General features: G+C 41.8%; 1 protein-coding gene across 4 annotated transcripts in view; it reads right to left on the reverse strand.

Annotated features, from left to right (window-relative positions):
* Nucleotides 1-1,096: 1,096 nt before the first annotated feature.
* The window catches only part of FAM193A (family with sequence similarity 193 member A), a 382,414-nt gene continuing 358,427 nt past the window's right edge, over nt 1,097-25,083 (reverse strand). For 3 of the 4 annotated variants that reach the window (XM_033950625.1, XM_033950616.1, XM_033950602.1), the window contains 2 exons: nt 9,498-9,579; nt 1,097-1,976 (listed from right to left, as the gene is read on the reverse strand). In XM_033950625.1, the coding sequence (XP_033806516.1) occupies nt 1,883-1,976; nt 9,498-9,579 (176 nt within the window). In that variant the 3' untranslated portion in view covers nt 1,097-1,882. Of the gene's footprint in view, nt 1,977-9,497; nt 9,580-17,618; nt 17,943-25,083 lie in introns of those variants that run through there. The other variant, XM_033950608.1, reaches the window with a different exon arrangement.

Here is a 25,083-nt window from a genome sequence, read left to right on the forward strand (position 1 = left end):
CTCCCGTACGAAGAACAGTTAGATAAATAACAGCTATACTCGCTCGAGGAGCGCAGAGAGAGGGGAGACATGATCGAGACGTTCAAGTATCTCACGGGCCGCATCGATGCAGAGGAGGATATCTTCTTTTTCAAGGGTCCCACGGCAACAAGAGGACACCCGTGGAAAATCAGAGGCGGGAAACTGCACGGTGACACCAGGAAATTCTTTTTCACCGAAAGGGTGGTAGATCGCTGGAATGGTCTTCCATTTCAGATGATTGAGGCCAGCAGCATGCCTGATTTTAAGGCCAAATGGGATCGACACGTGGGATCTATTCGCAAAGTAAAGGCAGGGGAGGGTCATTAGGGTGGGCAGACTGGATGGGCCGTGGCCCTTATCTGCCGTCAATTTCTATGTTTCTATGTTAATATGTCAGAGCAGTGCTGAGATGTCTGTAGCACAAAGTCAAACTTTAAACAATGGGGAAAAAATGTACATAATTAAGTTAAAGGTTTGTTAAAGGGGGAATGCCTCTCGTATGAGGAAAGACTAAAACAGTTAGGGCTCTTCAGCTTGGAAAAGAGACGGCTGAGGGGAGATATGATTGAAGTCTACAAAATCCTGAGTGGAGTAGAACGAGTACAAGTGGATTGATTTTTCACTCCGTCAAAAATTACAAAGACTAGGGACTAGGGGACACTCAATGATGTTATAGGGAAATACTGTTAAAACCAATAGCAGGAAATTTTTTTTCACTCAGAGAATAGTTAAACTATGGAACGCGTTGCCAGAGGATGTGGTAAGAGTGGATAGCATAGCTGGTTTTAAGGTTTGGACAAGTTCCTGGAGGAAAAGTCCATAGTCTGTTATTGAGAAAGACATGGGGGAAGCCACTGCTTGCCCTGTATCGGTAGCATAGAATATTGCTACTCCTTAGGTTTTGGCCAGGTACTAGTGACCTGGATTGGCCACCGTGAGAACAGGCTACTGGGCTTGATGGACCATTGGTCTGACCCAGTAAAGCTATTCTTATGTTCTTAACATCACAGCTCACCATTAGGGGAGGAACAGAAAGAAAAAAAAAAGAGAAATAAAGACAAGTTTTCTGCCATACTAATGTATTCCATCTTTCAAAAAGAAAGACATGATTTTAATATTACTTAACAATATGTTAAAAAAGTAGCCATTTAGGCTTCAGTGTTAATACAATTATACACTCTATAACAGGTTGATAGTGTGAGTAATGTTCTTTTTCTTCTTTATACTTTCTCATTCTGCAAATATTCTTACACAAGCTGGCTACAAGTCGGGGAAAAAAATCAAACACAAATAGCGTAACTTGTACACTTTTAAACAGTAGTTCATGAAAAAAACTGAAGAAATGGTTGTCCAAAATAAGCCTTGTTTCCATGAAGACATGTTTGGAGTATTCTGGCGCAGACGAAACACAACTGACCAAGTCCTTTCTTTTGTCAGCAGTCAGGATTAAAAAAAACCCAAAAACAGTGAATTGCAGAAGTGACATGAGCCACTCTCAATGATGCAGTCTAGTTTTCTGGCCTCCACCCAAGCTTATGAAGCAGTTCAGAGTACCTGAGGCCAAGGCAATTGGAAGGAACTGGAAAAAAATCTATTGTTCCAACTCCAGCTGCATACAGCTACAATCAAAGTCTCACTCACAGACTACAAGCACACAAGCTAACAAATTCAGGTAGAAAGTGGCAATTTAATTGCAAGAATCATCAGGCCGAAGGGGTTCAGTGCAGATCCTCCTAGCACTGGAGACAAGGCAAGGCAATACTGGCTCAAAGCCAGATTAGCTCTCAGAACAGCAGGACAGAAATCAGAGGAGTTGAAATTTATTGGTTCCTGCAGGGTTCTCTCCCCGAGTTATGCCATTTCAGTGTGCAGCAAAGGAGGTTTTCTTCAAGCTAAAGTTGGACCAGTTAATGGAAAGTCTCTGCCTAGTTTGTCTGGCAGAGTCCAAGCAGAATCTGTCAAGAAAGAGAAAACAATTAACACACATAATCCCATCCAAAAATTGATGCACAAAATGTCAGTGTGTCCTATAGGAAGAAATACCTCTCTATCTTCTTATTTCCCATTTAATTAATTTGCAATATGCTTAAAGTACAGACAATCCTTGTAAGAAAAAAACAACAAAATTATTTTTACAATTCTGTAGGATTGAGCAAGGCTGTATTTTGTCAATGCACCATTTTTATTTATTTATTCAATTTTCTATACCGTTCTTCCAAGGGAGCTCAGAACAGTTTACATTCATTTATTCAGGTACTCAGACATTTTTTAGTTGGTAACAATATCCTCCATGATACCCTCTGCTAATTCACAAAAATCTAAGCCTTTAAAACAAAAGCAATTACAATACATGCATAAAGGATTGGATTTATTATTTGATTTACCAAAATTGACACAAGTATTCAGCAGTGTACAATTCAAAAAAAACTTATTAAAAATATAATACAATCATTTTACAAAATCTATAAAAAATAATAAAAGAATAAAACAGTAGTTCAAATTAGCAGAATCGAGTCAATTATTACTAAATCCTATAGTACCTTCTTATATCATCGCTAAACAATCTGAAAGAATCACAGGTCAGATATATCCAGTGTGCTCTTAATAGGCCAGTCTGTAGGGCACAGTCTGAACAACTATTTTATGGGTATATGAGGACAAAATCAAACATGGATACTGCTGCAGAGCACTATGGACTTGTAACACTTCAGCTTCTACCATTTAGTTTTTATGTGAAACATTAAGAGACATGTTCATTCCCTTACTGCACACTGGCTCAACTAGCAGGAGAATTCCACACTGGATCTATCCTTTATCTATGAAAAGCTAGATGTGAGAGACAAAACACTGCATTCCTTAGCTGGATGCTATCATACTGTTTTACAGACATTGCAAGTCAAAAACATACATGGGCATACCTGCTTGGTCCTGCCAGTATCGATGAGCTTCAACGTAATCAAACACGAACACTATTTTCAGGAATTTGGGCATACAGCACTAATATCTGAAAATTACTACTGTATTTCCTCCATGAATAGGCCGCCCCTATGTATAGGCTGCAGGAAACGCCAATTTAAGTTTTAAAACTCTTAGATAAGCTGCCCCATGTTACTAGCTGCAGCTTATCTAAGAGTTTTAAAACTTAAATCGGCTTAAACAATGGGGGCAGCCTATACATCATCCACTCCCCCTTAAATACCTCCCTTGCCGGTAATCCCGGTTGGCCACGCCTGCCTCCTCCAAACAAGCTGTGTAGGGCAGGAGCAATGTTTGCGATCTCAAGCCTCGCCCCGCGCCCTTCCTGATTGGGAGCTGTAAGTTCTTAAGATGGCAGCCAATCAGGAAGGGCGCGGGACGAGGCTTGAGATCGTAAACATTGCTCCTGCCCTGCACAGTGTGTTTGGAGGAGGCAGCCAGCGTGTTTGGAGGCAGGCAGGCGTGGCCGTCCAGGAGGATTACCAGCGAGGGAGGTATTTAAGGGGGGGGGATGATGTATTGCTTCATGTATAGGCCGCCCTATTTAAGCAAGCCTTACCCACTAGGCCACTTTGAAAAATAGGCCATGGCCTATACATGAGGAAATACGGTAATTGCTTTGCAGAGTCAGAGACACTACACTTTTGTCATTCTTAAAGCATTTTGCTTTGCTGTTTTGGCACTCTGCCTTTGCTATCCCCAGAGGCATTTCTCCAGGATATTAAGGGCAAATTATATATACGCTTTCATTCTTGGCAACATACCTGTGACTCACAGATTTCCCTAGATATTACATTTTCCTGATCTGTCCTTTGTTTTTGTGGTCCTGTTCCATGGTTCACACATGCTGCTCATCACCTGGAGGCTGAGCAGGCACTGGAAGAATGAACTGCCTCACCAAGGAACAGCTGTTGTTTCTCTGGGACAGGACTCATTTGGTCAGCTACCCTGTGCAGAAGCTTTCCTGCGATGGCTTCATCTGCTACAGAATGTCATAAGACTGTTATCGTTCATATAGTATTGGGACTAGTTCAGAACCTTTTTTGTCAGTCTGAGCAGCATGGGACATTGGTAGTCTGGGGGTCCTTTTACTAAGCTGCAGTAAAAAATAGTCTTATGCCCTTGTGCAGGTTTCCCCCATGTATTAGGACCATTTCTGTCTACAGCAGTAAAAATGACCTTTTTTCTATCTTTTTGTATTAATAGTCACGTGCTTATGTCGCTATTAGCAAGCGACCATTAAAAATTAGCATATGTGCACTTGCCTCCACCCATTTTGTAGGTGGCTAAGGACTCATGCTCTATTCTCGTGCTAATTAGGGATGATTCTCAAATGTTTGTGGTAAAATCAAACAGGCAGCTATCATGGATGCTACTGTAACCATTTAAAAAAGCGAGTCATTCCTAAAAAAACATGCATGCAAATGAGGTTTGCGGAGAGTCATGGAGGGTTGCTAAATTTGCATGCCGAACGCTGGTGATAGTGATCAGCACATGCGCAGAATAAATGAGCAAAAATAAGACCACAAATTGAAGACTGGTAGGAGGGATGCATGCCCACTCCCTCCCACCACTGACGTCAAGCAATCCCCCTCCCCCAGCAGCAGAAGAGATACCCACTACCTCCTGCAACCATGAAACAACACCCTCCCCCTCACCGCAGGAAATATGACCACTCCCTCCTGCCACAAAGCAACCCTCCCCGCGCAGCGGAAGAGATGCCCAATCCCTCCCTCCCCCCCACGACCCACCCCCCTTACCTTACGAGGGCTGGAAAGAGGGATGACTCTTCAAAATGGTGGGTGTTCCTTTCTCTTGTGCATCCTGGGATGTGCCGGGGAAGGGCTCTGATTAGTCCATGTCGCTTAAAGCCCATCCTATGGGAGGGGCCTTAGGCTACTGGGCCAATCAGAGCCTAAGGCCCCTCCCCAGCGCATCCAGGGAGAGGCGTAAGACTCTGGCCCAGGAGCTTTAGCAACCTGGGCCAATCAAAGCCCTAGGCCTCTCCCCGGCTCATCCCAGGATGCACCGGGGAGGGGAAGGCCTACCATTTTGATGTGGTGGGCCTCCTGGCTAGAGGGGGTAGGCATCCCACTTGCTGGATTTCGTAAACAAGGTAAGAGTGGGGTGGGGAGGGAGGGTTGTTGGGGCCATGACTGTGGCGGGGGAGGGAGTAGGCATCCTTCCTGCTGCTGAGGGGCTGCTTGGCAGCGGGAGGGAGTGGGTATCTCTCCCACTACCAGGGGTGTTGGGGTTGTTGCATGGCAGCAGGAGGAAGTGGGCATTTCTCTCGCTGTTTGGAGGGGGGGTTGTTGCTTAGCGGCAGCAAAATTTTCTGGCAGGCATGAGCTGACCAGGCTATAACAAAACAGCTCAGACCTGCCAGAAAATTTTGCTCACAAATGTAGGAAGCGAGATTAGGTAATCAACCGATGATGCTAGAGAATCACCCAGATAGCTCCTTTAAATATTAATGACCTTGTTGTAACACATTTGCATGGCAGAGTTGAAGACTGCTAGGAAGCTTGGAAAAGACCACGGTAAGCCATTTTGATAATCTGCCGCTAAAATATATGAACGCTAAACTGGTTTGAACTGGTGAGAATTCACTTGTGGATCTGCACAGGAAGAGCAAAGGAAGGTAACTCCTGCTGCGGTTCACTGCTGGGTCACCAGGGATTCGAAAAGTAGGCGGGGGAGGGGGAAGGAGGTAAAATTTCTTAAGAGTAAGCCAGGACAGGAGGCAGGGGGATTGCTCCTGTCCCGGCCTACCGCTGGACCACCAGGGATTTAACAGGATTGTTTGGGGGGGAGGGGGGCAGGAAGGAAATAAAAGTTGTTAAAGTCGGCTGGGGCAGGAGACAGACAGAATCCCTCCTGTCCTGGCCCACCAGGTCTTACGACAGGCCCAGTAGAGAGGCCTGCAAGAAGTTCAGGAAGGGGGGGGGGGGCAGGTCAGCGCTAACCTGAATATAAACTGAGAGACCCATTTTTGGGCCATATTTTTGGCCCCAAAATCTCGGTTTACATTTGAGTATATACGGTAATTCACTAATGAGCAGTGATACTTTACTTTTAGAATAAAAGTTGATTGAATAAACATGTGGATAAAGGTGAGCCTGTTGATGTAATGTATCTAGATTTTCAGAAAGCTTTTGACAAAGTATCTTATGAGAGACTCCTGAGAAAATTAGAGAGTCATGAGAGGAGGCAATGTTCTGTTGTGGAATTAGAAATTGATTATTGGACAGAAAATAGAGGGTAGGGCTAAATGGCCAGTTTTCTTAATGGAGGACGGTGAATAGTAGAGTGCAGCAGAGATCTGTATTGGGAACAGAGCTGTTTAATATATTTAGAAATGATTTAGAAACTAGAACAAGTGAGGTGTTTAAATTTGCAGATAATATTAAACTCTTCAAAGATGTTAAAACACATGCAGACTATGAAGAATTGCAGGAAGACCTTAAGAAGACTGGGTGTCAAAATGGCAGATGAAATTTAATGTGGACAAATGTAAAGTGATTCATATTGGGAAGAATAATCCAAATCACAGTTACCAGATACTAGAGTTCACCTTAGGGGTCAGCACCCAAGAAACAGATCTACATGTCATTGTAGACAATAAGCTAAAACCATTCATCCAATGTGTGGTGATGGCCAGGAAAGCAAACAGGATGCTAGGAATTACTAGGAAAGGGATGATAAATAAGAGCAAGAATATCATAATGGCTCTGTACCGCTCCATGGTGAGACCTAACCATAAGTATTGAATTCTGATCACCCTATCTCAAAAAAAATATAGCGGAATTAGAAAAGGTTCAAAGAAGACCGACCGAAATGATAAAGGGGATGAACTCCTCTCATATGAGGAAAGGCTAAAGAATTTAGGGCTCTTCAGCTTAGAAAAGAGATGGCTGAGGTGAGATATGATTGAGGTCTACACCACTCAGGATTTTGTAGAATAGGTAAAAGTGAATTGATTTTTTTATTCTTTCAAAAAATTATGAAAACTAGGGGATACTCAATGAAGCTACAAATATGAGGAAACATTTTTTCACTCAAAGAATAGTTATGCTCTGGAGCTCATTGCCAGAGGATGTGGTAACAGCAGTTAGTATAGCTGGGTTTAAAATAAGTTTGGATAAGTTTATGGAGGAAATATCTATACACTTCTCCCTCCATATTCGCGGGGGTTAAGGGCAGAGCCAGCCCGTGAATATGGAAAAATCGCGAATAACTTTAGGGCCGACTCTGACCCACCTCTGCCACCTCCTGGATCTTTCCACACCTTACCTGGTGATCTAGCGGTGCAGGAGCGATCTTCCTATGCTCCTGCCCCGTGCAGAGCTGACAACAAAAATGGCTGCTGAGAATTCCCGTGATCTCACGAGACTACAGTGAGAACTCACGGCAGACATTTTTGTTAACGGCTCTGCAAGGGACAGGAGCATAGGAAGATGGCTCTTGCCCCGCTTCACTGCTAGGCCACCAGGTACAGTGTGGAGAGGTCCAGGAGGCGGAGGTGGGTCAGGGTTTAGAAGCTTGTGAATAACCAAAGCTGCGAGTTCTAAACCTGTGAATTTAGAGGGAGAAGTGTAATCTGATATTGAGACAGAAATGGGATAAGCCACTGCTTGCTCTCGGTTTGATAGCAAGGAATTTTGCTACTATTTGGGCTTCTGCCAGGTACTTGTGACCTGGATTGGTCACTGTTGGAAATAGGATACTAAGCAAAATGGACCACTGGTCTGACCCAGTATGGCTATTCTTGTTATTTGAACATCTGCAGAAAGAGACTTATCTGTAGACCAGAAAACTTTGACAAGCATCTTAACTTTATAAAGAACATGACTTGAGTTTAGCTACTCATCTATTTATTTATGTCACTCATCTTGTCTCCATCTACTGTATATATTTGCACTTGGCCCCTTTGCTGCATGGTAAGCTGCATTAAAACCATTAGCATCATAAGTATGTTATTTGAATATTCAATCTAATGTGTGCTTATCAGGTATTTCATTAGTATTATGCCTACTTTGTATTTTATCTCCGTTACTTGAATTCAGTGCTGTTAAATATAAATGTACAGTATATATTTTTGATACTGTTTCATGATAGTCCTATTATTAGGTTTCAATTTGCTGTTTTTAAATTTACCTCATTTGTTGTATTTATGTTTATATTTAGTCATTTTACTCTTGAAATGGCTGTTAACAAAATTGTAAGTTTTATGTTAAACTTTACCTGTTGTACATGGTTGAATCTTCATAAAGATGGTTAATAAATCCCAATAAATAAACAATGTCAGAAAGTTTATGAAGGATAATTAAACTATAAAGCACTATTTTAATTTAAATTAAATCTTGTCATCCATAGTAAGGAGGGCAAGATTCTCAAAACTTTAACACTGTTGCTAAGCTGTTTTCCGGTGGTTTAGCCTGCATGCACTTTAGTGGCGGATTTAGTGAGGTTTCTAGCAGTCTCTGACAATGGCATGCAAATGTGCTCTTTAACATTGAAATAAGCACTCTGGTGGATTCTTAAAAATCACCGAGGCATTTTAAAGAGCGGCATCAGCTTTTGGTGACAAAATCCGGGAGTGCCATTACAGTGCCAGCACTTGTGTTTTGACTGTGGCTAATGAAAAAAAAAAAGTGTATCTATATATTTTAGTGGAGGGTAGTAAAATCACATTTGAGTTTGGGGGAGAGACAGGCATCTTTCATGTGCGCTTGTTAAAAGCCAACGTTTCTTCTTGAGCACGTGTATGATACCCTTGTCTTGTGTGTTTCTGGCTGTGGATCTTGATTAAATTTTACATTAAAAACAAATTACAAGGTTTACCTGAATTATAGTAGTTTTTTGGAGAGAAAGGCCTGTTTTATACGTGATTGAAAAAAGTCAACGTTGCTTCTCCCCCTCTTCTCCCTTCCAATCGTCCAATAGTGCAGCAGGAGAGAGTGTGTTTGTTTTTTTACGGCATTTTTCTGCACATGTGCCCATTAGCAAATGTAGGAAATCTTCGCTGCTGTCCGCTGATCTTATTTGCATGCGTGAGTTTTTAAAGAATGTCTCGGGTTTTTAGATTCGGTATCAAAACTGCTGCGGTAGCAGACTGTCGCTTTCTTAATGCGGGTTTTTGAAAATCCTGGCCTAAGTCTGGAGGGCTTTCACTAAACGACATTCTTGCTGTCACAAATAAAGTAGAGTTAATGACTGCAATTCTTTTTGGTACTCTTTATTTTAAGCAAGTCCAATCAGTACCCAGCAACAGAAATTTTTTTTTTATGCTGAAGGCCATAAAGAAGGCAAAGCCAAGAGATCCAAAAGCTGATCTGTATTAGGAAAGTCCCAAGGTCATTCCTGATTTCTCTCTGTTCGAGAGGACAGCTATCTCTTCATTACCCACTAAGTAACTGAGCTACCCATTGTAGGGTTTCTTTTTTCTTTAAACATTAAACTTGGGGGGTATTTATAAGACACAAATCAGTTTTGCTTACCTTTTAAAATATTCCACTTCACGTTCTGTCTCATCCATTTCCACACTGTCTAGGTCTATGTCTTTGGGCAGAAACACATCATCTTAAAAAAATGAGTGGATACAAAAGAATTCAAATTAATTTCAGCAATTTTGTACTATAAATAAAACAATTTAAATCATGTCTACATAAAGCCCAAGACTTGCTTTGAACATAAACTTGCATTTTCTAGGTACAAATATAAAGATTTTAAAATAAGGAGAAATTAGATCTTACCTGCTAATTTTCTTTCTTTTAGTACCTCCTTATCGGCTGACAGATGGGTTTTTGCTCCTCTGCAAGCAAATGAACTAAAAACAAACTGAACTGTAGCAGTAGTACAAGTAGGCTGCGCAATCCCCTTGAGAAGAATCTACAAATAGCCAAGCAGGAACACTACTAAACTAAACACTGGAATCTTATTCTTTTTTTTAAATTGTCAACTGTTGGAGGAAGAATAGAACAGGTGACTAACACTTAAAATTACAGTTCGCCAGCTAAACCAGTTGTACCAGATGCTACTGTTCTAGGAAAATAATACTGTACTCCCCAATAAACTCTTAGTGTCACTGAGAAAAAACACAGGGAGGGTTCTGTGCCGGTCTAGAGAGACTAAAAGAAAGAAAATTAGCAGTTAAGATCTAATTTCTCCTTCTTTAGCAACCTTCTAGACTGGCACAGATGGATGGGAAGAACCAAAGCAGTGCCCATCATGGGTGAGAGCCCCGAAGGGCCACAACAAGACTAGGATCCCAACATGCCTGAACATCAACACTGAAGTGATGCACAAAAGAATGCAGAGAAGACCAAACAGCAGCCTTACAAATATCCACTGAAGGCACAAGAGAATTATCTGCCCAGGAGGCTGCCTGACCACAAATGAAGTGAGCCTTGAAGTCAGGGACCGATTTCTTCTGAAGATACACCAAAGCAATAAGCTTCTTAATCCAGCGCGCAACAGAAGCCTTAGAAGCTCATTTCCTCTTACACCTGCCCACTAGCAACATAAAAAGGCAATCTGTCTGCCTGAATTCTTGAGTCCTTTTCGCACATGAATGGAGAACTCTGCGGACATCCAACTTGTACAACTGTCTCTGCTCCACAGATCCCTCCCAACTACCCAAGAATGAGAGGGAAACTGTCTGATTCATATGAAAATGGGAAAGGAATTTTGGCAAAAAAGAAGGAACAGGCCACAAAACCATGTGCTCTCTAGAAAATTCCAAGAAAGGAGCTCAACAAGAAAAAGCCTGCAATTCTAACACGCTGAAGTAATGGCTACAAGAAACACCGCCTTCAAAGTAAGGTCTTTCTTCGCGCAAGAACTGAAGGATTCAAATGGAGGACAAATCAACATTGACAGGACCAAATTGAGATCCCAAGCAGGAACCGAAGGGTATATTGGCGGCCAAAGCAACTAACTCCGTTGAGGGAGCTGGGACTTTCCCGCTCTTTGCATGCACGTGCTTGGTTTCCTTGTTGGGGAATAACCAGAAGAAATGGATGACATTAGGAGGAGAAAACAATCGCCGTCCTTGCTCTAAACCTCTAAAGGCCAACACCTGAACCCATAAAGAGAACCAGGCATGGCCCCTCTCTAAGCCATCCTGCAAAAAAATCCAGGATGAGAGGCAAAGACGTGCGAAGAGGAAACACTCCACAAGCGGAACACCGATCCTTAAAGAAGCATCAGATGTGAACATAGGCATGGGAAGTCGAAAACTGTTTACCCCTTCTGCTAACCTCCCCTTAACACCTACCAACATCTCCTCATTCTCTGTGATCACTGGAGAGGAAACAGCACATCTTCTCTCATCCTCCAAACCCACTACTTGCTCCTCTGATGCAATTCCCACTCACCTACTCAGCGCTGTCATCCCTATGTCACATCCTCAACCTATTGCTCTCCACTGCAACTGTTCCTGATGCCTTCAAACACATCGTTGTCACACCTCTCCTCAAAAAACCCTCACTAGACCCTGCATTCCCCTTCAACTGTTCATCACTGTTGCCTAGATTTCCTCTCATCCTAAGGGCATATGCTAAATGTAATTTAATTAGATTATAGCAAAGCCTTTGACATGGTTCCTCATAGAAGGCTTTTGAACAAACTTGATGGCTGAAGTTAGGACTCAAAGTGGTGAACTTGATTAGAAACTGGTTGACAGACAGACGCCAGAGGATGGTGGTTAATGGAATTCACTTGGAAGAGGAAAGGTGAGGGGAGTCCCTCTGGGATCAGTGCTGGGGCCGATCCTGTTCAATATGTTTGTGAGCAACATTGCCGAAGGGTTAGAAGGAAAAGTTTGCCTTTTTGTGGATGAAACCAAGATTTGTTATAGAGTAGACACCGAGGAGGGAGTGGAAAACATGAAAAAGGATCTACAAAAGTTAGAGGAATGGACTAATATCTGGCAACTAAAATTCAATGCAAAAAAGTGCAAAGTAATACATTTGGGATTAGAAATCAGAAGGAGCCATATGTGCTGGGAGGTGAGAGGCTGATATGCATGGATGGGGAGAGGGACCTTGGGGTGATAGTGTCTGAAGATCTAAAGGCAAAGAAACAGTGTGACAAGGCAGTGGCTAAACTAAACTAAACCTTGGGTTTATATACCGCATCTTCTCCACAACCGCAGGTGGGGATCATGAGAGGAGCCGCCGCCACGTCTTTCAACTAAAAATTACAATACGGCAAGGCGAGCAGGGAGCAGGCCAGACTGAAGCTCCGACTTGAACTGCCAGTTGGCCGGCTCCCTTGCCAGAGTTATTTTTCAGTTTTAAAGGTGCCGCGGCGGCTCTTGTCACGAGCCGCACCTGCTTCAGAGAAGTCTTCTAATGCAGGCGGGGATCATTAGAGGAGCCGCGGCGGCACCTTTAAACTGAAAAATAACTCCGGCAATGAGATTCACACAACCACAAAGTAAATGTAGTACCTCCCAGTGTGAATCTCATTGGGAGGTACCGGAATCACAGACTTGAGGTCCAGAAACCTCTGTAGAGTCTGACAAAATGCCCATTTCTTTCAGGTGGCCTGACAAGGAGAGGTGAGAAAAATCTGGCAAGGGACGATCGAACTTGAGAGCAAAACTGTCGTGGATCACCTCCAGGACCTACTGATCTGCTGTAATGTTGGTCCACCCCCAGTAAAAGTCTCCTAACCTGGCTCTATCAGAACCGGAGGAAGGACCTGAACACCTTCATTATGTTGGAGGAGGAGAGGCTGGAGGAGTCATGGCCTCCTCAGCATGCATCCTGAAAAGACTACATCTACTGGAAAAACCTCTGTAGGAAGAAGACACTCTACCAGAGCAATAACGGCAGAACTCTCAAAGTCGCCCCTGGCCCAAGCCTCCTCTACCAGCCTGCCTATGTTTGTCCTCTGGAAAATGAGGGACTTTAGAGTCCCCTAAACTCTGAACCAACTTATCCAGTTCCTCTCCAAAGAGAAAGGAACCTTAAAAGGAAATTGACTGAGTTTAGATTTTGAGGCAGAATCCGCTGACCAACCATGGAGCCACAAAGTCTGTCTAGTAGCTACCCACAAGGCCATACACTTAGCTGAAGCTCATAACAAATCATACATGGTGTCCAATAGATAAGAAGATCCAAACTCAATCTTCAACAACTCCTGATCAAAAAGTGACCAGTCATTGGCCTCCCTTATCTAGTACATGTTCAGCTGAGCAGAAGCAGGTTCTGGCTACCAAACCACCACCACAAATGGCCACAAAGGCTGCCACATTAAAACTCTGCTTCAGAAGAGATGCAATCTGCCAGTCCCGGAGGTACCTCAAGGCTGAAAATCCTTCCATCGGCACAGTGTGCCATATAACAATGGCTAAAACTACCACATCTACCACCGGTGAATGCAAGGAGTCCCTATCAGCATCAGGAAGAGAATACAAATGGATCACAGAACAAGTCAACTGAAAAGGTGCGTCTGGAACCTTCCATTGCACATGCACAATATTACAAATATCCTGATGAATTGGAAAAGAATGTGAGGACTTCGAATCCCCCTGAGAAGGGGGTCAACCAATCGAGGGGCCTCTAAGGCGTCTTCCTCAAACTGCAAAACAGAGGAAACCTGAAGGATGAGCTCCTGCAGCTCTTCTCATAAGAATAGCCTCACTGGGTCAGACCAATGGTCCATCAAGCCCAGTAGCCCGCTCTCAAAATGAATAACTCAGTACCTGGCAAAAACCCAAAGAGTAGCATCATGCATTGCTACTGATCCAGGGCAAGCAGTAGCTTCCCCCATGTCTTTCTCAATAACAGACTATAGACTATTCCTCCAGGAAATTGTCCAAACCTTTCTTAAAGCCAGCTACGCTATCAGCTCTTACCACAACCTCTGGCAATGCATTCCAGAGCTTAACTATTCTCTGAGTGAAAAAATATTTCCTCCTATTGGTTTTAAAAGTATTTCCCCCATAACTTCATCGAGTGTCCCCTAGTCTTTGTAATTTTTGTCAGAGTGAAAAATCGATCCACTTGTACCCATTATACTCCATTCAGGATTTTGTAGACTTCAATTATATCTCCCCTCAGCCAACTCTTTTCCAAGCTGAAGAGCCCTAACCTTTTTAGTCTTTCCTCATACGGGAGGAATTCCATCCCCTTTATCATCTTGGTCGCTCTTCTTTGAACCTTTTCTAGTGCCGCTATATCTTTCTTGAGATAAGGAGACCAGAATTGAATGCAATACTCCAGGTGAGGTCGCACTATGGAGCAATACAGAGGCATTATATCATTCTTAGTCTTGTTAATCATCCCTTATTAAAAATAATTCCTAGCATCTAGTTTGCTTTTTTGGTAGCCGCCGCATATTGGCCGGAAGGTTTCATCGTATTGTCTAACCCCCAAGGTGAACCCTAGCATCCGGTAACTGTGATTTGGGTTATTCTTCCCAATGTGCATCACTTTGAATTTGTCTACATTAAATTTCATCTGCCACTTGGATTCCCAGTCTTCCAATTTCATAAGGTTTGCCTGCAATTTTTCACAATCTACATGCGTTTTAACAGCTTTGAACAGTTTAGTGTCATCTGCAAATTTAATCACCTCACTTGTCGTTCCAAATTTCCAGATAATTTATAAATAAGTTAATTAGCACCGTTCCCAGCACAGGTCTCTGTGGCACACCACTGTTTACTCTCCTCCATTGAGAAAAATAACCTTTTTTTTTTTTTTTTTAATTATTTATTTATTCAATTTTCAAAATACAAATCAAGATTTACTTGTACAGAAAGCTTTAAGTCAAGAAAATAAAAACCACAACATTATAAATTCGGGGATACCAATTAACTTAAATCAGCTCAAGTCCACAAAAGATCCAAAATGTAATTTATAAACGGAGAAAAGCAAAGAAATATTATTAAAGAAAACAATGCAAGTCAGCTGGTAAGGACATCTTAAATATTCTATACACCTCCATTCTTTTCCCTCTCTAGCCGAGAAAGAGAAAGGAAAGTTGTCAATTGGTAAGGCTCAAAGAAAACATATTTTTTGGGAATTATATTGTATAACGCATTTACATGGATATCGCAGGAAAAAGGTTGCTCCAAGAGCTATAATTCCCGGTTTTGACATAAGAAACTCTTTTCTTCGCCGTTGTGTGTCCCTGGCTAAATCTGGGAACATTTGTATTTTGAGTCCCATAAATTCTTTTGCTTTATTTTTAAAGAAAAGTCTCAAAATCCAATTCTTATCCATTGTTAAAGCTAAAGTTGCCACTAATGTTGCAGGAGTAGCCATTTCTTTTTCTGATAATTCCAGTAATGCCGATACATCTATTGGTCCATGGCTATCTTCCTGTTGCTGAATTTGATTTTTCCTGGGAAGGTAGTACACCTGTGTAAATGGAGGTAATGAACCCTCAGGAACTTCTAATATTTCCGTCAGGTATCGTTTTAACATCTCTCGCGGAGTAATTGTTGTAATTCGTGGAAAATTGATCAGTCTGATATTGTTGACTCTTGAAAAATTTTCAAATGTTTCAATCTTCCTTCTTAAGTTTACATTGTCCTTAATTAAAGTCTCTTGAAGCTGTTTGGAGGATTTTAATTCATTTTTGATACTGTCCAAAGATGTATTTGAGTCAGCAATATCTTGTTTTATTAAGGAAATTTCTTTTTCTTGGTCTTTCATTTTCCCCTCCACTTGCACTTGTTGGACATTAATTGTTTTCGCCATATTTGCCACCAGGTCCCACAAGGCATCTAAGGTAACTTCTTGGGGCTTAACTATGGTAGGAATTTGTAAATGAGTATTCAAAAGTTTGTGCTCACCATTCGACCGCTCTCCTCCACTTCCCTCTGCTTGAGTAGGTCCAGTTTCAGCTGTTACAGCACTCCCAACCATATTCAGGCTCTCCTGCAGAACCTGTGTGCCTGAATCGGCTCCCTCAACACAGCTCCGCGCAGCCTCTAGGGGAGAGCTCATCCCGACTTCCGGTGAGCTCTCAACCCCTGGGGAGCTGGTTGCACGGGGGTGCAGAGGAGGAGGTCTTACGTCGGGGCTCAGAGTGGTCTCAAGACTTCGGTGAGACACCTCCGTTCCGTTCCCACGGGGTGTCTCTAACTGCAGTCCCGACGTCATCATGGTGCCCTGGAATCGCCGAAACAGCGCTTCTATGTTGCCGGAGGTAGGTGTTCCGGAGCGCTGGGAGGCCCCACCAGAGCTCTTTCCCCTTCTTTTCGGCATTTTGAGGAAAAGAAAAACTAAACAAAACAGCTCAAAAGAGCTCAGAATCTTTAACAGTAGCGTCTGTTCGGCGACCTGCTTCAGCGGCTTGCATCCGCGGCCATCTTGGATCGTCAAAAATAACCTTTTAACCCTACCCTTTGTGTTTCTATCTGATAACCAATTCGTAATCCACAGCTGAACTTTGCCACCCATCCCATGATTATTTAATTTTCTCAGAAGCCTCTCATGAGGAACTTTGTCAAAAACTTTTTGAAAATCTAGATACACTATATCAACCGGCTTACCTTTATTCATATGTTTATTCACACCTTCAAAGAAGTCAAGCAAACTGGTGAGGCAAGATCTTACTCGGCTGAACCCATGTTGACTCTGTCTTATTAAATCATGATTGTCTATGTGTTCCACAATTTTATTTTTTTATAATTGTTACCACCAATTTGCCCGGCACTGAAATAAGGTTTACTAGTCTGTCATTTCCTGGATCTCCCCTGGAACCCTTTTTAAAAATCGGCATAACATTTGCCACCCTCCAATCTTCACGTACTACAGACGATTCTAGCAACAGGTTATAGATCACTAACAGCAGATCAGCAATTTCATGTTTAAGTTCTTTTAGTACCTTGGGATGTATATCATCCAATCCAGGTGATTTATCACTTTTTAAACTTGTCGATTTGGCTTAGTACATCTTCCAGATTCACCGAGATTTCTTTCAGTTCCTCCGCATCATTACCCTTGAAAACCATTTCCAGTTCAGGTAGATCTCTTACATCTTCTTCCATAAAGACCTCAGAGAAAACTACGTAACACTGATGCATCCTCACCCATGGGCAGCTCTGACCCCCTAGCCACCCATTTCATCCCCACGGCTGGAACACAGTCATGCTCCACCGCCAAGGAAGAGGAAGGAAAGTAGAAATTGTAAACTTCCCTTCATACTGGCATTTTTATCTTAGTAAAACAATTTAAAAGAGCAGAATCCACAGGCTCTCTAAGCTGTAGTTAATGCCCAAAGGCAGAGGTGTCTAGTAAACAAACATGGAAGGGAAGGTGGGGGAAGAACTTGGTTGCCCGAGTGTAGCACCTCCGAGGTATAGAAGGGACCCCTGCAGGCGCCTACCTCTGTCCGGGAAAGATAGGGCCAATAAAGGCCACTGTCTATTTCCTCCAACAAAGGCTTATCCTAACCAAAGGCCTGAACAGAACTGCACAGGCCTACCACCTCCACCTGCTGGAGACTGAGAACAGACTAATCTCAAGGGGAATGCACAGCCTACTTGTACTACTGCTACAGTTCAGTTTGTTCTCAGTCTCCATCTGCTGGCAGAGGAGTGTAAATCCATCCATCTGTGCTGGTTTGGAGGGACCCTAAAGAAATACATATTGTAGATAATGTTAACACCATGCTCTAACAAATCTGAAATGGAAGATTTTATTTTTGTGGTACCTCTATAGCATACCCTGATGCCTTAATGATCTATAGAGAGAACACACCAAAAATAAAATATAGTACCTTGGGGACACTGGTGATATCAACTGTTCTTACCACCAGAACTTGGACTTTATTATAGCCCTGTTATTAAAATATACAATGCACAGGAAAACATGTGTTACACTAAGGTCATCCAAAGGATATGCATTATTATAATACATCACTATTAAAAAGTATAAGCTATATAAAGAAAACATATCATACCTTGAAAAGCCAGAAACACACTAACTTGTTAGGTCAGCCTATAATAAAGGAGGCATAGGCTGGCCACCTAATATTCAGTTGTCCTATTCATTTAAGTAGGACCACTGATTAAGAAGTCTTTGACTGAAAAACATAACTTATCTGTCTAAAATGAGGGCTGCCTTTAGCACAGCCTAGTTAAACGGATGCCCCGAAATGTTCCTGCCACTTCTATTTGTAAATGGCCATTAATCTATTCATCCAAACTTATCTGTTTTGCAGCTCAAAACAAAATAAACAAAAAAAGTAGCTGACTGCATAAATGCTTTTGAATAGACCCAGAATTAAAAAAAAAAAAAAAAAAAGTAAAGCATGTTCCCAATGCAAGTGTTGTCCTCTTGTAGCATTTTCAAAATGACAGGGTTTGTTTGTATTTTAGAAGAAATTTTAAAAACTATTAAAAAAATATATTTATTAAATATAGGAAAATATACCCAGAAATTTATAGACGGAAGCAAAGTTTGTGTTTAAACTTCATTTCATTTTATTGTGACATTTCAGTTTGTATGAGCTATCAAATAATCTCTATGACTCCCTATATAGCCTAGAGACCATCATAAAATGCTAACTGTGATATATTTATCATCAAATGTGTATTAAATCTAAAGGGACTGTTTGCTATAATCCAGGATGAATTCAAATCTATATAAATATCCACTGTGCAGTAAAAAGAGATCTATATACACCAATGTATTTGTAAGTCTAAACTCCCTTAAAAGGAAATAAACTCAAAAGAAATCTGGATGTCAATACAATTTTAAAAAACTCAGGTTAAATAATCAGTTCAGAAGCTTTGTAATTTGTGGAGAGTAGAAAAAGAGATTATGTCACGTATATAGGTGATGTCATCAAATGCAAGAATTTCTCTCACATTCATGCTGTACTTCATTCATCCAAATTTGCAAATCGTCTTACTGGTCCTCAGCGGGCCACCAGGCACTCAAACTACTTTCATTGTGCTGGGCTTTATGCTCCCACTCGTCATCGGATCCAGTTTTCTAAATACTTGATATTTTCGATAGTTATACTTAAATAAACTTTAATATTTATCTTAAATAAATATGTACTAAAAGTACTTAGCTGTGTAAAAGACGCATTTCAACAGGGGTAGAATCACCAACATGTTTCGCCCGTATAGTTCAAAGGGCTTTCTTAAGGCTACCACTCCCTAAAAGAATAATAAAGAGAAAACTAAGTCTCCATAACCTAACGCTAGGTTTTAGTGCATATTCTATAATCATAGGCCTTCAATAATCTTCATACAATTTAAAACCTCTTCATTCACCCCAACTCACCTACCTATTTACAACATTCAAACCGACCATTGCGTCTAAGAAGGAATGGCAGCCCCGCTCTTAACCCACAAATTTAAACGTTCCACACCCCCGCCGTCGACGTCCCAACCAATCATGGACGTCAACGACTGGCGTCAGAGCGTACGTCACTTAACAATTATATTCTCACTAATTTTATGAATGATACTAGGAGTGATAACCCCCCAAGAAACAACCCTCCTATAGCAGGGATGCCCATTCCAGTTCATTATTTAACCCATTAGGGGTCACAGTGTTCAAACGATAAATCCACTGTTGCTCCAATACATTTAATCTCCCTTCCCAATCACCCTCAAGCATACCCTCATCCATACAGTCAATCACTCTCCACTTAATTTGTTCAATTTTATGATCCTTCTCAATCTAGTGTTGGACAATTGGGGCTTGCAAAGCCTTAGTTATAATACCAGATTGCACAGGCAGACTATTATATAGATAACCTTAGATGTTTTACAGGTAGTATTAGTCCTTGCCCTGATTGTATATCCCAATTGGGGATCCGTCCATTGTAGGCCCTCCATAATGGTATTACACCATTGGCAATGGTGGAATTTTACATGACCATTTATTTCACCCTCCTTATTAACCCTCCTACCATGTTTACTCAATGCCTGCCCAATGGTCTTACCCCTACTATATGAAAACATGAGAAGATCTTGACAACCCTCATGGAGCTTGAGTATGGGCCAATATTGCTTTATGAGGGAAATAAGCACCCCTGAAGCTTTCGAATATGGTAAAACACAAATTAATCAGCCCTCCTCTGATACTTTAGGCCTATCCATTAGCAACAATTCTCTCTGGGCATAACGTGCCTTTAAGGTTATCTATATAATAGTCTGCCCATGCAATCTGGTATATGTTGGACGCACCAAGCAGGCGATTAATATACACCTTAATGAATATAAATCACGTATTATAATTAAGGCTTTGCAAGCCCCAATTGTCCAACACTGGATTGATAAGGATCATAAAATTGAACAAATTAAATGGAGAGTGATTGACTGTATGGATAAGGGTATGCTCGAGGGTGATTGGGAGGGGAGATTAAATGTATTGGAGCAACGGTGGATTTATCGTTTGAACACTGTGACCCCTAATGGGTTAAATAATGAACTGGAATGGGCATCCCTGTTATAGGAGGGTTGTTTCCTGGGGGATTATCCCTCCTAGTATCATTCATAAAATTAGTGAGAATATAATTGTTAAGTGATGTACGCTCTGACGTCAGTTGTTGACGTCCAGGATTGGTTGGGACGTCGACGGCGGGGGTGTGGAGCGTTTAAATTTGTGGGTTAAGAGCGGGGCCGCCATTCCTTCTTAGATGCAATGGTCGGTTTGAATGGTGTAAATAGGTAAGTGTATGAAGATTATTGAAGGCCTATGATTATAGAATATGTACTAAAACCTAGCGTTAGGTTATGGAGACTTAATTTTCTCTTTATTATTCTTTTAGGGAGTGGTAGCCTTGAGAAAGCCCTTTGAACTATACGGGCGAAACATGTTGGTGATTCTACCCCCGTTGAAAAGCATCTTTTACATAGCTAAGTACTTTTAGTACATATTTATTTAAGATAAATATTAAAGTTTATTTAAGTATAACTATCGAAAATATCAAGTATTTAGAAAACTGGATCCGATGATGAGTGGGAGCATAAAGCCCAGCACAATGAAAGTAGTTTGAGTGCCTGGTGGCCCGCTGAGGACCAGTAAGACGATTTGCAAATTTGGATGAATAAAGTACGGCATGAATGTGAGATAAATTCTTGCATTTGATGACATCAGATATTGGAGTGTTCTTCATTTAAATAAGTTTAAGTAGTGCCAATTGTTACAAAGTATATAGGTGAGACATTCTAGACAAGTGGGTTATCTCCCATCTGCAGAAGGAATCTACTCTGGATTTTTTCTCCGACACTCTGGTACTTCATTGAGCAGCTGCCACCTGTAGTTATTACCCAAGCACAAAGAGCTCCATCTACAATATGTGAAGTACATAAAAATAGCCTTACTAGGACAGACCAATGGTCCATCAAGCCCAGTAATCCATTCTCACAATGGCCAATTCAGGTCCCTAGTACCTGGCCAAAACCCAAGGAGTAGCAACATTTCATGCTACCGATCCAGAGCAAGCAGCCTATGAAGGATAGCGGCTTTAAATCTCTATAATCATCTGTGCTTGTCCCATAATAGAGTGCCGCTTCTTATAGGTTCCTGGTTATAAGATGATGGACTGATTGAGATTGATTATAAGACACATCTCACTAAGTTATTGTCCTTAAGAGTATAAGATATTAGAAGGTCTGGACTGTCTGTTTCCTTTTGTTTGATGTTTGAACTGATCCAGGGCAAGCAGTGGCTTACCCTTTGTCTTTCTCAATAACAGACTATAGAGTTTTCCTCCAGGAAATTGTCCAAACCATTCTTAAAACCAGCTACGCTATCTGCTCTTAGCACAACCTCTGGCAATGTGTTCCAGAGCTTAATTATTCTCTGAGTGAAAAAATATTTCCCCCTATTGGTTTTAAAAGTATATTTCCCTGTAACTTCATCGAGTGTCTCCTAGTCTTTGTAATTTTTGACAGAGTAAAAAAAATCGATCTACTTGTACCCGTTCTACTCCACTCAGGATTTTGTAGACTTCAATCATATCTCCCCTCAGCCATCTCTTTTCCAAGCTGAAGAGGTCTAACCTTTTTAGTCTCTCCTCAAACAAGAGGAGTTCCATCCCCTTTATCATCTTGGTAGCTCTTCTTTGAACCTTTTCTAGCACCGCTATATCTTTCTTGAGATAAGGAGACCAGAATTGAACGTAATACTCCAGATGAGGTCGCACCATGTAGTGATATAGGGGCATTATGATATTCTTAGGCTTGTTAACCATCCTTTTTTAAATAATTCCCAGCATAAGTGCAAAAAGAATCAAACAAAAGACCCGGCGTGGATAACCAATGAAGATAAGAATGTGATAGGAGACAAGAAAAAATCTTTATGGAAGTGGAAAAGGATAAAACAGAGGAAAATTGGAAAGAACATAGGAAACATCAAAAAGAATGTCACTACGTGGTCAGAAAAGCAAAAAAAGAATATGAAGAGAGACTTGCCAGAGAGGTACGAAATTTTAAACCATTCTTCCGATATGTGAAAGGAAAGCAGCCGGCGAGGGAGGAGGTGGGACCTCTGGATGAGGGAGACAGGAAGGGAGTGGTGAAGGAGGAAGAAGAGGTGGCAGACGGACTAAACACATTCTTCTCATCGGTCTTCACAAGAGAGGACACACCCAACGTGCCGGAACCAGAAAAAAATCTTCAAGGGGGATCAAGAGGGAAAATTATCATGCATGGAGGTAAGCTTCGAAGACGTACTCAAACAGATAGATAGATTAAAAACTAACAAATCTCCGGGCCCAGACGGAATCCACCCAAGAATACTGAAAGAGATGAAACAGTGGAGTTACTACAGCAGATTTGTAACCTATCCTTGAAAACAGGGGTAATCCCGGAGGACTGGAGGATAGCGAATGTTACACCTATCTTCAAAAAAGGATCGAGAGGCGACCCAGGGAACTACAGACCGGTGAGCTTAACCTCAGTTCCTGGGAAGATGGCCGAATCATTGATCAAGGACAGTATCAATGAGCATATAGAAAAAAATAATCTGATGAGAACAAGCCAGCATGGTTTCTGTAAAGGAAGATCATGCCAAACGAACCTATTGCACTTCTTTGAGGGGATAAGCGAACAATTGGACAAAGGCGACTCCATAGACATCGTATATCTGGACTTCCAAAATGCCTTCGACAAGGTACCTACCCCATGAGTACCTACTAAGGAAACTGTGGAACCACGGGGTAGAAGGGGACATGCACAGATGGATCAGAAATTGCCTGGCAGACAGGAAACAGAGGGTAGGAGTAAAGGGACACTATTCTGACTGGGACTGCTGCTGTTCAACATATTCATTAATGACCTGGAATCAGGGACGAAGTGCGAAGTTATAAAATTCGCGGACGACACAAAACTCTCCAGTAGGGTTAGAACTGTTGAGGAATGTAAAGAACTACAAAGGGACCTGAACAAACTGAGTGAGTGGGCAAATAAATGGCAGATGAGCTTCAATGTAGAGAAATGTAAAGTCTTGCACATAGGGAAAGGGAGAGATGGTACTGTGGGAAGGCAACCTAGAAAAGGACTTGGAAGTTTTGGTGGATAAAACAATGAAGCCGGCAGCACAATGCGCAGCAGCCTCAAAGGAGGCGAACAGAATGTTGGGCATTATCAAAAAAGGTATCACTACCAGAACGAAGGAAGTTATCCTGCCACTGTATCGGGCGATGGTGCGCCTGCATCTGGAGTACTGCGTTCAATACTGGTCGCCGTACCCTAAGAAGGATATGTCGATACTCGAGAGGGTCCAGAGGAGAGCAACAAGGATGATAAAAGGCATGGAAAACCTTTCATATGCTGAAAGGCTAGAGAAGCTGGGGCTCTTTTCCCTGGAAAAGCGGAGACTTAGAGGGGGCATGATAGAAACTTATAAGATCATGAAAGGCATAGAGAAGGTAGAGAGGGACAGATTCTTCAGACTAGCGGGGGCAACAAAAAACAAGAGGGCATTCAGAAAAATTGAAAGGAGACAGATTCAGAACAAATACTAGGAAGTTCTTCTTCACTCAGAGGGTGGTGGACACCTGGAATGTGCTTCCAGAGGAGGTGGTAGGACAGAGTACGATTTTGGGTTTCAAAATGGGATTGGATGATTTCCTGAAGGAAAAGGGGATTGAAGGGTATAGATAAGAGAGTTACTATACAGGATATTACATGATTAGGGAATAAAAAGTTTTAGGTAAAGGATCACTTACAGGTCATGGACCTGGGGGTCTGCCGCGAGAGCAGACTGCTGGGCATGATGGACCCCTGGTCTGACCCGGCAGAGGCAATGCTTATGTTCATACTGTTTGCTTTTTTGGCCGCTGCTGCACATTGGGTGGAAGGTTTCATCGTATTGTTTACAATGACACCCAGATCCTTTTCTTGGGCGCTAACCCCTAAGGTGAACTCTAGCATCTGGTAACTGTGATTTGGGTATTCTTCTCAATGTGCATCACTTTGAATTTGTCCACATTAAATTTCATCTGCCACTTGGATGCCCAATCTTCCAATTTTCTAAGGTCTGCCTGCAATTTTTCACAATCTACATGTATTTTAACAGCTTTAAACAGTTTACTGTCATCTGCAAATTTAGTCATCTTACTTGTCGTTCCAATTTCCAGATCATTTATAAATAAGTTAAATAGCACCGGTCCCAGTACAGACTCCTGTGGCACTCCACTGTTTACTCTTCTCCATTGAAAAAAATGACCATTTACCCTACCCTCTGTTTTCTATCCGATAACCAATTCCTAATCCACAACTGAACTTTGCCACCTATCCCATGACTCTTTAATTTTCTCAGGAGCTTCTTATGAGGGTCTTCAATAGGAACATTCCCAAGAATCAACTGTTTTGCTGAAAATCAAAACATTAGAACAATAGCCAGCCCACAAAGGCATCAAAGGAGCACCGGAAGACCCCTGTATGCACCTTGAACATATATATATATATATATATAGAATTCTTCAAGGTCCCAAAGGACTAACTAGCATCGAAGAATCAAACTTGGAGAAGCATAAGCAGAATGAGATAGTAGGCAGTAGATAGGCACAGGAAGGACAAGGTGGGAGTCTAAAATGTCTCACCTATATACTGGAAAAGATATTATCAAGGTAAGGACATTATCTCTTTTTCTA

Source organism: Geotrypetes seraphini, chromosome 1 (genome assembly GCF_902459505.1).
Source record: "Geotrypetes seraphini chromosome 1, aGeoSer1.1, whole genome shotgun sequence".
NCBI lineage: Eukaryota > Metazoa > Chordata > Amphibia > Gymnophiona > Dermophiidae > Geotrypetes > Geotrypetes seraphini.